At 41.2% G+C, this 13,265-nt stretch overlaps 1 protein-coding gene across 4 annotated transcripts in view; it reads left to right on the forward strand.

The window, feature by feature from the left end:
* The window catches only part of adcy8 (adenylate cyclase 8 (brain)), a 57,170-nt gene that overhangs the window by 42,035 nt on the left and 1,870 nt on the right, over positions 1-13,265 (forward strand). For 3 of the 4 annotated variants that reach the window (XM_077505559.1, XM_077505544.1, XM_077505568.1), the window contains 9 exons: positions 5,848-5,948; positions 6,891-7,092; positions 7,182-7,277; positions 9,100-9,272; positions 10,132-10,210; positions 11,095-11,253; positions 12,505-12,651; positions 12,727-12,819; positions 12,893-13,010. In XM_077505559.1, the coding sequence (XP_077361685.1) occupies positions 5,848-5,948; positions 6,891-7,092; positions 7,182-7,277; positions 9,100-9,272; positions 10,132-10,210; positions 11,095-11,253; positions 12,505-12,651; positions 12,727-12,819; positions 12,893-13,010 (1,168 nt within the window). The remainder of the gene's footprint in view (positions 1-5,847; positions 5,949-6,890; positions 7,093-7,181; positions 7,278-9,099; positions 9,273-10,131; positions 10,211-11,094; positions 11,254-12,504; positions 12,652-12,726; positions 12,820-12,892; positions 13,011-13,265) is intronic. The other variant, XM_077505552.1, reaches the window with a different exon arrangement.

Here is a 13,265-nt window from a genome sequence, read left to right on the forward strand (position 1 = left end):
ATCGTTCAAATTTCAACTCGCTTCACAAATTCACGCCTGATCGTCTGATTCCACATGACTTATTGAGTATTTGCACAATTTAACGTTTAATATCAACTTTTCCCACATTCATTTTCAATGGGACGGACATTGAACTTTTTTAAGTATCACTTTCCACGCCCACTTCCATATATGTCACTTATCATCATTAGCAGGTGTCTGATGCTGCTCGGTGGCACAGTTGGTGAAGCGCATCGTCCAGTAACCAGGAGGTTATAATTTTATAATTTATCTCTCAATGTGCTTTCAGCATTCTCACACAATTTCTCCAGAAATTGCACTTCGTCTAGTTTATTGACTGTTACTTGCACTTGTGGTTATATGCTAAAGTTTTAAAATTCCAAACAGGAAATCATACAAAATAATCAGCACACAATTTGGAAAACGACATTTCACGACTGTTGTTTTTTTTTGTCTTCAAATCGTGACTAATTCAAAACAACCTTAAAGCTTACGATTCTTATTTGCTCGAATTCGACTACAAGAAAATTCCTCTCATTTTCTTCTCTTACGTGCATTCGTTGATTTTGTATGTTTATTTTGTATGATTGGTGGCACTGGCGCATTTCTTCATCATCATCATCATCATCATCATCATAACGAGCAGGGTATTTTTCTCAGCTGCTAAATTGCAAGAAATCAGCACCACCTTCAGTTTACTCATGAGCAAGAAAATTAAAAAACACCCCCACCTGTATCTTGGTTTTGTTTTGTTTTGGGTGTGCAATAATTTGCTGTTGACCTTCCTTCATTTCTCAGTTTTCTTTGAGTTGTCGTTTGTTTGTATTTGTTTTGCCAAAGATGTGAGCAAGCAAACGTCAAGCGACCTCTTGCTAATTTCCCAGCACCCTCGGAGAAAGGCGGCACCGAGTCGGGCGGTGGGCGGGGCTTGGTCAATTTCACCCTTTCACTTCTCCCCTCCCCTCAAAAATTGATAATCATGATTACATGATTAGGGTCAGTGAAAAGAAAAAAAAAAAAAAAAAAAAGATTCTCACTTCTGAATTAAAATGTGAATTCTGAATTTAAAATGTGAATTCTGACTTTGTGACGGACAGCTATGAATTGTGGGAGGTCAAAAAGTCAGAATTGTGAGAATAAAATTTGAATTTTCGCTTTAAAGTCAGAATTTGCGATGTAGTGTCAAAATTGTAAAACTCAAATTCAAAAAACAGAAACAAAAAAACAAAACAACAACAAGGGCATCCCCCACTTTACAGTGGGTCGGTTTTGACCCACAACATCGTTTACTCACTAAATCAAATACAGACTTCTTGTTTATTCGCGACAGAAAACTTTGTTTGCTCATAGGATCAAACCGTTCGTCACAGTCGGTGGGGGGTCAACACGGTGGATGGAACCGGTTGCGGGGCCACGTGACATCCATTCATTTTCTTGGCCGCTTATTCCTCACAAGGGTTGCGGGGCGGTGCTGGCGCCTATCTCAGCTGGCTGTGGGCAGTAGGCGGGGTTATTACACCCCGAACTGGTTGGCAGCCAATCGCAGGGCACACAGAGACCAACAACCATCCACACTCGCACACCAATTAACCTGCCGCGCATGTCTTTGGAATGTGGGAGGAGACGGGAGTACCCGGAGAAGACCCACGTGGGCATGGGGAGAACATGCAAACTCCACCCAGGGAGGCCGAAAGCCTGGACTCGAACCCGAGTCCTCACAACTGGGAGGCGGACGTGCTAACCACTCGTCCAACCGTGAGGATCTTTATTTACAAAAAAACAAAACAAGTAAAAGACAGGACGGGATTTGAGAGGACTGGTCATCAAGCCTTGACAGGACATGGGGAAGCGGGGTTGACATGAGATGACTGGTCGCCACAGACTTGACTGGACTGAATGAGAAAGGACTGGTCGCCAAGACTTGACTGAATGAGAAATAACTGGTCGCCGTAGACTTGACTCGACTGAATAAGAAAGGACCGGTCACCAAGACTTGACTGGACTGAATGAGAAAGGACTGGTCGCCATAGACTTGACTGGACTGAATGAGAAAGTACTGGTCGCCAAGACTTGACTGAATGAGAAATAACTGGTCGCCGAGACTTGACTCGACTGAATGAGAAAGGACTGGTCCCCATAGACTTGACTAGACCGAATGAGAGGACTGGTCGCCATAGACTTGACTGGACTGAATGAGAAAGTACTGGTCGCCAAGACTTGACTGAATGAGAAATAACTGGTCGCCGAGACTTGACTCGACTGAATGAGAAAGGACTGGTCCCCATAGACTTGACTAGACCGAATGAGATGACTGGTCGCCACAGACTTGACTGGACTGAATGAGAAAGGACTGGTCGCCAAGACTTGACTGAATGAGAAATAACTGGTCGCCGTAGACTTGACTCGACTGAATAAGAAAGGACCGGTCACCAAGACTTGACTGGACTGAATGAGAAAGGACTGGTCGCCATAGACTTGACTGGACTGAATGAGAAAGTACTGGTCGCCAAGACTTGACTGAATGAGAAATAACTGGTCGCCGAGACTTGACTCGACTGAATGAGAAAGGACTGGTCCCCATAGACTTGACTAGACCGAATGAGAGGACTGGTCGCCATAGACTTGACTGGACTGAATGAGAAAGTACTGGTCGCCAAGACTTGACTGAATGAGAAATAACTGGTCGCCGAGACTTGACTCGACTGAATGAGAAAGGACCGGTCACCAAGACTTGACTGGACTGAATGAGAAAGGACTGGTCCCCATAGACTTGACTAGACCGAATGAGAGGACTGGTCGCCATAGACTTGACTGGACTGAATGAGAAAAGACTGGTCGCCATAGACTTGACTAGATGAGAAAGAACTGGTCGCCATAGACTTGACTGGACTGAATGAGAAAAGACTGGTCGCCATAGACTTGACTAGATGAGAAAGAACTGGTCGCCGTAGACTTGACTGGACGGAATGAGAAAGGACTGGTCGCCGAGACTTGACTGATTGAGAAAGGGATTGGTCGCCAAGACTTGACTCGGCCGAATGAGAAAGGACCGGTCGCCGAAACTTGACTGGACTGAATGAGAAAGGACTGGTCCCCATAGACTTGACTGGACTGAATGAGAAAAGACTGGTCGCCATAGACTTGACTAGATGAGAAAGAACTGGTCGCCGTAGACTTGACTGGACGGAATGAGAAAGGACTGGTCGCCGAGACGTGACTGATTGAGAAAGGGACTGGTCGCCGAGACTTGACTGATTGAGAAAGGGATTGGTCGCCAAGACTTGACTCGGCCGAATGAGAAAGGACCGGTCGCCGAAACTTGACTGGACTGAATGAGAAAGGACTGGTCCCCATAGACTTGACTGGACTGAATGAGAAAAGACTGGTCGCCATAGACTTGACTGGATGAGAAAGAACTGGTCGCGGTAGACTTGACTGGACTGAATGAGAAAAGACTGGTCGCCATAGACTTGACTAGATGAGAAAGAACTGGTCGCCGTAGACTTGACTGGACGGAATGAGAAAGGACTGGTCGCCGAGACTTGACTGATTGAGAAAGGACCGGTCGCCAAAACTTGACTGGACTGAATGAGAAAGGACTGGTCGCCATAGATTTGACTGGACTGAATGAGAAAGGACTGGTCGCCATAGACTCGACCGAATGAGAAAGGACCGGTCGCCGAAACTTGACTGGACTGAATGAGAAAGGACTGGTCGCCATAGATTTGACTGGACTGAATGAGAAAGGACTGGTCGCCATAGACTTGACAGGATGAGAAAGAACTGGTCGCCAAGACTTGACTCGACCGAATGAGAAAGGACCGGTCGCCGAAACTTGACTGGACTGAATGAGAAAGGACTGGTCGCCATAGATTTGACTGGACTGAATGAGAAAGGACCAGTCGCCGAAACTTGACTGGACTGAATGAGAAAAGACTGGTCGCCGTAGACTTGACTGGATGAGAAAGAACTGGTCGCCAAGACTTGACTCGACCGAATGAGAAAGGACCGGTCGCCGAAACTTGACTGGACTGAATGAGAAAGGACTTGACTTGACTTGACTTGACTTAACAGGACGACAGCACCAACACGCCACGACAGGACACAACAGGGCCAAACACACCTAAAACTAAACAAAACCCACACGGAACCAAAACATGACACATGCATTATTTCAAAATAGTCTATTCATGTATTCATTATATCAAACTGAATCTAAATCAAACTAAATCAAACATAGGTAGCATTTTTTTTTTTTTTTTTTTTTGTACTAAATAAAGCCAAGCTACTACTTTACTCCTACAGTCAACTAATTTGCTCTCAGTTAACTAGGCAAAAACGAGTTGCTCAATGATTCATGCATGATATAAACATACCTTGTTTATTCACGACATTAAACTTACTTTATGGACCAGGTCAAACTTACGTAGAACATAGATCAAAACCAGCGGCTAGTTTATTACCGTGTCCATTCGTTACCTGCCTGGCTAACGTCAATTGTGCCTTTAGCATGTAACACGCTGTAACATACCGAGTCTGCTAGTTTACTTACTATATCCAACCAAGCTACTAATTCACTTACTAAATCAAACCTATTTCCTTCTTCTTCCTGCAACAGTGAATAATAAATTGCCTGCTGAGGTTTTAGCTTAGTAGTTAGCTCATTTGTGAGCTTGGGACTCGGCTAACAGCTAGCGGCTAACAGCTAGCGGCCAACAGCTAGCGGCTAACAGCTAGTGGCCAACAGCTAGCGACCAACAGCTAACGGCCAACAGCTAGCGGCTAACAGCTAGTGGCTAGCGGCTAACAGCTAGCAGCCAACAGCTAGTGTCCAACAGCTAGCGGCCAACAGCTAGCGGCTAACAGCTAGTGGCCAACAGCTAGCGGCCAACAGCTATCGACCAACAGCTAGCGACCAACAGCTAGCGGCTAACAGCTAGCAGCTAACAGCTAGCGACCAACAGCTAGCGGCTAACAGCTAGCGGCCAACAGCTAGCGGCCAACAGCTATCGACCAACAGCTAGCGACCAACAGCTAGCGGCTAACAGCTAGCAACTAACAGCTAGCGACCAACAGCTAACGGCCAACAGCTAGCGGCTAACAGCTAGTGGCCAACAGCTAGCGACCAACAGCTAACGGCCAGCAGCTAGCGGCTAACAGCTAGTGGCTAGCGGCTAACAGCTAGCAGCCAACAGCTAGTGTCCAACAGCTAGCGGCCAACAGCTAGCGGCTAACAGCTAGTGGCCAACAGCTAGCGGCCAACAGCTATCGACCAACAGCTAGCGACCAACAGCTAGCGGCTAACAGCTAGCAGCTAACAGCTAGCGACCAACAGCTAGCGGCTAACAGCTATCGACCAACAGCTAGCGACCAACAGCTAGCGGCTAACAGCTAGCAACTAACAGCTAGCGACCAACAGCTAACGGCCAACAGCTAGCGGCTAACAGCTAGTGGCTAGCGGCTAACAGCTAGCGGCCAACAGCTAGTGTCCAACAGCTAGCGGCCAACAGCTAGCGGCTAACAGCTAGTGGCCAACAGCTAGCGGCCAACAGCTATCGACCAACAGCTAGCGACCAACAGCTAGCGGCTAACAGCTAGCAGCTAACAGCTAGCGACCAACAGCTAACAGCCAACAGCTAGCCCGGTCCTGACAACCCCGCCTGCCGCTCCCGTCTCTCTCTCGCTCTCGCTCTTAACGCTTGTGCCGCTTGAAGCGTGGCATGCTAACATGTTAACGTGTAGCGTGTTTGATGTATTGTTGTTGTTGTTGTTGTGGGCGTGGTCACGTTTCCTGTCTCACTCTCACCGTCTCCTCTCTCTCTATTTTTTCCTTCCTTGCCACTCAAGTATTCTCAGATGAGGGACGAAGTTTTCAAGTCTAACCTGGTTTGCGCCTTCATCGTGCTCCTCTTCATCACCACCATACAAAGTCTGCTGCCCTCTGCCAGGTGAAACACGACATCAACGTGGACAAAAAAATGAACAAAACACAGCTGCTTGTCACTCATGCAATACTGTTAGCCAAATAGCTTGTTGAACGATTTCGATTCTGAGCTAGCCATGCAAAATTAATCGAGTTTCCAGACTCGAGCAAAACTATTATTATTATTATTATTATTAGATTTAATTTAATATGTGATGCTAGTTGACTGAGTACAAATATTTGCAATTACTGTTTTGAATTAAAAATAAATTATTATTATAATTATTACTCAACACAACTTTATTATTATTATTATTATTATTATTATTATTATTATATTTAATTTAATATGTGACGATAGTTGACTGACTACAAACATTTGCAATTACTGTTTTAAGTTAAAATTAATTAAAAATAAATTATTATTATTACTTAACTAAACTTTATTATTATTATTATTATTATTATATTTAATATGTGATGCTAGTTGACTGACTATAAATATTTGCAATTACTGTTTTAAATTAAAATTAATTAAAAATAAATTATTATTATTATTACTCAACTCAACTTTATTTATTATTATTATTATTATTATTTTTATCATCATCATTATTATTATTGTTTTTATTATTATTATTATTATTATTATTATTATTATTATTATTGTTATATTTAATTTAGTATGTGATGCTAGTTGACTGACTATAAATATTTGCAATTAGTTTTAAATTAAAATGAATTAAAAACAAATTGTTATTATTATTATTATTATTATTATTATTACTCAACTCAACTTTATTTAATTATTATTATTATATTTATATCTAATTTAATATGATACTAGTTGACTGACTGCAAATTAAAATGAATTACAAATAAATGATTATGATGATGATGATGATGATTCTTATTGTATTGAATCGAAAATGTGAGGCTTGTTGACTGGACTTGTGCGCGCTCGCAGGATGGTGCCGATGGCGGCGCAGTTGTCGGTCCTGATCCTGCTGCACTCGGGTCTGGTCCTGGCCACCACGGCCGAGGACTACAAATGTCTGCCGCTGGCCCTGCGCCGGGCCTGCTGCTGGATCAACGAGACGTACGCCGCGCGCAACGTGGTCGTCTTCCTCTCCATCCTCATCAACTTCCTGGCCGCCGTCATCAACATGGTGAGGACGCCCACCCGATGCCCCGCCTCCTCCGTTGCGATTCGAGCGCTTAAAAACAACGAAAAAACTGACCTCGGTCCGCTCGCCAGCTGTGGTGCGACCTGCACGAGTCGCCGGCCGCGTGGAGGAACGACACGTTGGAGCGCTCCCGCGCCGCCGCCGCTGACATCTGCTTCTACCCGGAGGTGCGTGCCTACTTTCAAGGGGATACTTCACTTATTTTGCCCATTATCGCAATATAAAGTTCATATTTTGTCTATCATTAACTCATTCAAACCCCAAAAGACGTGTAAAGTCGTTTTTGGGAGTGAAGGACAAAGTATTAAAAACGTATTTACACGTTTTTGGTTTGGAATGACTTCATTTGATACTTTCATTATTTTTCACGTACGATTAATACTTAAAAAAAAAAAAAGAAAAAAAGACACTTGTTGTCGACTGAAAATGACATCACAATGTGCTCAGGTAATGACCAATCACAGCTCACCTGGTTTCTAGGTTCGGTCATGTGACATTCACAAGCTGAGCTGTGATTGGTTACCTTGAGCACATTGTGATGTCATTTTCCGTTGACTTCAAGTTGCAAAATGTGTTTTTAAAGGTACTAATTGCGCATGAAAAATAATGAAAATATCACATTTATTATAAACAAAATATTAATGCTTGACTGCCCAAAAATTGCTAAATAAGTAAAGTATCCATTTGATTAGTTTTCAGGGTGGGTCTGTTGGTTTTTATTAGTTTGAGTTATTTCATAAATGCTTAGTTTGAGTTTTAGGGTGTTATTTTCAGTTTTTTGTTTTTTTTTAAATGTGTATTTTTGTTGCAATATTTAAATGGAGCACAGGTTGTTTGCACAATAAACATGAAATACATGCATTAAAATTAAAGCATTTAATAAATGTTTGCATATAACATTCGGAATATTTGTTCATGTCAAACTCACTGGGTCATTTTTTTAATTTGTTTTTAAATTATGCAAGTAATTAACTGATTAGAAAAAGGAGGACGATTAGCATGTGCAGTTGATTAAAATTTTTTCAAGATGTCCTCATAACATTAAATGTAAAAAAAATGAACATATAAACAACAAGTGCTCTTCAAAATTGACTGTTCCGGGCTTTTATTATTATTATTATTATTATTATTATATATTATTTATTGGTATTATTATTATTTTTTAATATAAAATATATATTTATGGATATTATGTAATTATATTATATTTATATTCTTATTATAATATTATGAATTATTAGTTTTTATTATCATTATTATTATTTATAATAATAATTATTTATGTATTATTATTTATTCATATGTATTTATTTTATTTTTATTTATTTATATAATTATTATTATTATTTATTTATTTATGTATTATTATTTATTCATATGTGTATATTTTATTTATATTTATTATTATTATTATTATTATTATTTTTTTTTTTGTTTGATCGTCTATTACCGTGGATTTATGACCTGACCAATATATCGATTAATCACGGTATTGTCATATCGTGAGATCATCGTTATGGTGAGCCTTGTATCGCATATCGTATCGTATCGTGAGGTAGCCCGAGGTTCCCACCCTGACTATTAACGTGTATTTTAAACATCGAAGGGCCAAAACATGCCTTGTGAAAATTAAACTGTACTCAAAAAAAAAGAAACTAGCCACCAGAGGGTGCTAAAACTGCAGAAATGGAAAATCAGCCGGACGTTTTGAACAGATGCGCTGCTTTTAAATAGCACAACATGACGACGACGATATATTGTGGCAGTTTTAATATCACGATATCGGCGTTATCGTTACATCGTAGCCACTTGATATACGGTAATTGCGTGTCAAGTTGTTTGTGATCAAAAAGATGACGGAAAATTTGATGCGAAATAGTTTTCGATCGGAAATGTTCAACATTATATGTTGACCAAAAAAAAAACCCAATTCAGGGTTCAAACGATGACGTCGTCCTTGACGTGTTCTGTCGCTGTGCGTGCGTGCAGTACTTTGTGTTCACGGGCGTGCTGGCGATGGTGACGTGCGCCGTCTTCCTGCGCCTCAACTCGCTTCTCAAGCTGGCCGTGCTGCTGCTGATGGTGGCCGTCTACTCGCTGCTCACGCAGGCCTTCTACGCCGCGCTCTTCCTGCGCTACGACCTCGCCCACCGCAACGCAGAGTGAGCGCAACCTTTTCTTCTCTCTTTCACTAAATAGGACTCGTTAGAAACACTTTTTTTTTTTTCCACAAAAAAAAAATCGAACTTTTCAATTTGGGTTTGTTTTCTTTTGGGTTTTTTCTCACAAGATCTGTATTCGGCAATTTCATAGATTTTTAATAAATAATAGATTTAGGATCTTTAGAATTTATTTTCTCACACAGATTCAGCTCATAATTTAAATCTTTTTTTTCTCGCAAACATTCCAATTTGTAAGTTTTTTCCCCCCCAACAAAAAACGGATTTAAAAAAAAATCATATTTCCAAATTTGTTTTTTTTCCCCACAAATCAGTTTTCTGATTTTAATCGGGGTTTTTTTTTTCTCAAAAAAGACTAACCATTTTTTAAATAAAAGTTTGATTTCTACCTTGTTTTGTTTTTTTTGCACAAAAATTACGTTACTTTGTAATCGATTGTTTTAAATAGGTTTTCCCCACAAAAATCAGACTTTTTCCACAAACATGCCATTTGTAAATTTATTTTAAAAAAATTTATATTTCCTCATATTTAATTGCCCCCCCAACCCCCCAGTCCGATTTGTATTTGTTTTTCCCCCACATAAATATTGTTTTTCACAAAAAATAATCCTATTCCCAAATTGGTTATTCCCCAGTACAATGTGAAATGTTCAAATATGGAAGCTGCAAAAAAAGGAAGGATCACGTTGGCCTTTCTTGGTGTGGCCAGTTTGATGTTGCAGCTCGTGCACAAGTTGACCTTTTACCTTGACAGCCGGTCAATGCTGCTGTGGTTTCCATGGCAACGTTCTGCTTGACCTGTTTCCCGGAATGATGATGATGATGATGATGATGGTTTTAGGAACTTCCTGGGCACCAAGGAGACGTCGCTGCTCCTCATGGCCATGTTTCTCCTTGCCGTCTTCTACCATGGACAGCAGGTTCGAAACGCCCCGCCCCCACACACGCACACGCACACGCACACACACATATACCCCCTCCACCCGTCCATACACACACACCCCTCGACCTGACAGAAATATGAAATAAATTCATCTGCACGCAGATACTTATATATATTGATATTTAATTGTATTTATTTTTGTATTTATTTTGACATTTATTTTTATGTTTATTTTTTATCTAGTTTTTTTTTATTTTTTTATTCATTTCTACTGGGATATTGTTCTTTTTATCTTTTATATTTCATCTTTTGTATTAATTTTTGAATTAGATTTTTTACATCCGTTAATTTTCACTTGTATTTGTTCATTTATTTATTTAGTCATTTATTTATTTGTTTATTTTTTGACGTTATATTATATATTTATTTTTTAAATTTGTTTTTTTTTTTTATTCATTTTTCCTTTCATTTCTTTTTTTAGGTATATATATAGTTTTTATTTCATTTATATTTATTTGTTGTAGTTAATTTTTAATTTAACGTCTGTGACCGTCAATTCAAAGAAAAACAAAAAAAAGTCCAAAATGACGACGCCTAGAATTGGTTGCGGGATTCGTCCGCGAAACGCTTGAACGATTGTCGGCGGCGCTCAAAAGCTCCCGAGCGTGTTCGCCTCCGTCCCATCGTTCATTTGTTGCAGGGATTAATTTGCAATTAGCAAATTGCTTTGCTGCCGTTCGTTCAACACAATTAAGAGACCTCAATGGATTCCATGATTGCATTTTCGTTTCCTTTCGGCTTCTTGGACGAGTGATTGAAATCAAAAATAATTCTCAGCTTTCATTGTTGAAGAAAAATGCTGCTCGCTCACGTACGCGCCGTTTACACGTTTCTGTTTTTTTTGTTTTTTTAACGATGCAGCTGGAGTACACGGCGCGATTGGACTTCCTGTGGCGCGTTCAGGCCAAAGAGGAAATCAACGAGATGAAGGAGCTGCGAGAGCAGAACGAGAACATGCTGAGGAACATCCTGCCCGGTCACGTGGCCCGACACTTCCTGGAGAAGGACCGAGACAACGAGGTTCGGCCTCAGCGCGTCCGCCGACCACCGGGGGGAAAAAAACTCCAAAAATGGCCGCCGCGGACGTTCGCTCCCTTGCGACGTGCGCCCGGCGACCGCTCCGTTCTCCATCCTGCGCTTAAGCTTCCGCGCTGACGTTGGCTTGACGTCTGGCAAGAGACAACGAGAAGGCGTCCATTAAAAAAAAAAAAAATGGAAGAAAAGTGAGATGAGAGAGCGAGGGAATAAGAGAAATATGAGAGAGAGAGATGTGAGTAGAAAGAAAGAAAGAAAGAAAGAAAGAAAGAAAGAAAGAAAGAAAGAAAGAAAGAAAGAAAGAAAGAAAGAAAATGAAAAAGAAAGAAAGAACAATAATTATAAAATAGAGAGGGAGAGAGTGAAAGGAAGGAAGAGAGGAAATATGGAAAGAAAAAAGAAAGAAAGAAAGAAAGAAAGAAAGAAAGAAAGAAAGAAAGAAAGAAAGAAAGAAAGAAAGAAAGAAAATGAAAAAGAAAGAAAGAACAATAAATATAAAATAGAGAGGGAGAGAGTGAAAGGAAGGAAGAGAGGAAATATGGAAAGAAAAAAGAAAGAAAGAAAGTAAGAAAGAACACGAAGTAAAAATAGAGCGAGAGAGGGAGAGAGAGAGAGAGAGAGAGAGTGAGTGATGGGTAGAGAGAGAAAAAAGAAAGAGAAAGAAAAAGAATGATAGAGAGAAAGTGAGAGAGAGTAGAAAGAAAGAAAAAAAGAATGGGAAAAAGAAAAAGGACAACAAATATAAAATAGAGGGAGAGAGTGAAATGAGGAAGAGAGAATACGGAAAGAAAGAAAGAAAGAAAGAAAGAAAGAAAGAAAGAAAGAGAAAGAGAGATGAAGAGAAAAAGAGAAAGTGAGAGAAAAATGAAGAAGTGAAAGAAAGATAGAAATGACAGAACGAGTGAAACAAAAGAGAGAAATAAGAAATCAAGGAAAAATCAAGACAGAGACAAAGAATAAAAGGCAAAAAAAGGGCGAGAAATAAATAAATAGCGAGAAAGCAAGACGGACGTGCGCGACGCTGACGCTGTCGTTGAACTAGCAATGTTGGCTAACGTCAACAAAATGGCGGAGTTAGCAAAGAAGCAACGCAGCCTGCTCACAATTCACATCAGGATGAAGATGAATCGTTTTTATTTTCTCTCATCCTGTCCTGAAAAACGGAGCGTGAGCCGTCTCGCTAACGCTAACGCTAACGCTAACGCTAACGCTAACGCGAAGGCCTTTTGCGCTTAGGAGCTGTACTCGCAGTCGTACGACTCGGTGGGCGTGATGTTCGCCTCCATCCCGGGATTCGCCGACTTCTACTCGCAGACGGAGATGAACAAGCAGGGCGTCGAGTGTCTGCGGCTGCTCAACGAGATCATCGCCGACTTTGACGAGGTCGGAAAAAGCCGTCCGTGGGTCGAGATGTTTCGCTGTTTGTTGTTGTTGACGTTGCGTTCGCGCGTCCTCCAGCTGCTGGGAGAAGAACGCTTCCAGGACATCGAGAAGATCAAAACCATCGGCAGCACGTACATGGCCGTGTCGGGTTTGTCGCCCGAGAAGCAGGTGAGCGCCTCGTCGTCATCGTCGTCGGCAAAGGTTGAACGCGATTGGCCGACGTGGCGTTTTGCGTCGACAGCAGTGCGACGAGGACAAATGGGGCCACTTGTGCGCGCTGGCCGACTTTGCCATCGCTCTCAACGAAAGCATCCGAGAGATCAACAAGCACTCCTTCAACAACTTTGAACTGCGAATCGGTAAGCGCGCCTCTCAAAAGTCTGCACACCCCCGCCCGACTTTGTTGAATATTCCATCAAAAATGGATGTTTAAATATCCATTCGATTCGATTCGGCTGCATATCGAATCGATACAACAACAACAACATCAACAACATCAATCTGGCTCCCTCACGATGCGATATGCGGTAACAAGGCTCACAATAACGATTGATCCCACGACATGACGACATCACAATTATTGATATAATAATAATCTACAATAAAACTAATCA

The sequence above is a fragment of the Festucalex cinctus genome, chromosome 1 (genome assembly GCF_051991245.1).
Source record: "Festucalex cinctus isolate MCC-2025b chromosome 1, RoL_Fcin_1.0, whole genome shotgun sequence".
Taxonomy (NCBI): domain Eukaryota; kingdom Metazoa; phylum Chordata; class Actinopteri; order Syngnathiformes; family Syngnathidae; genus Festucalex; species Festucalex cinctus.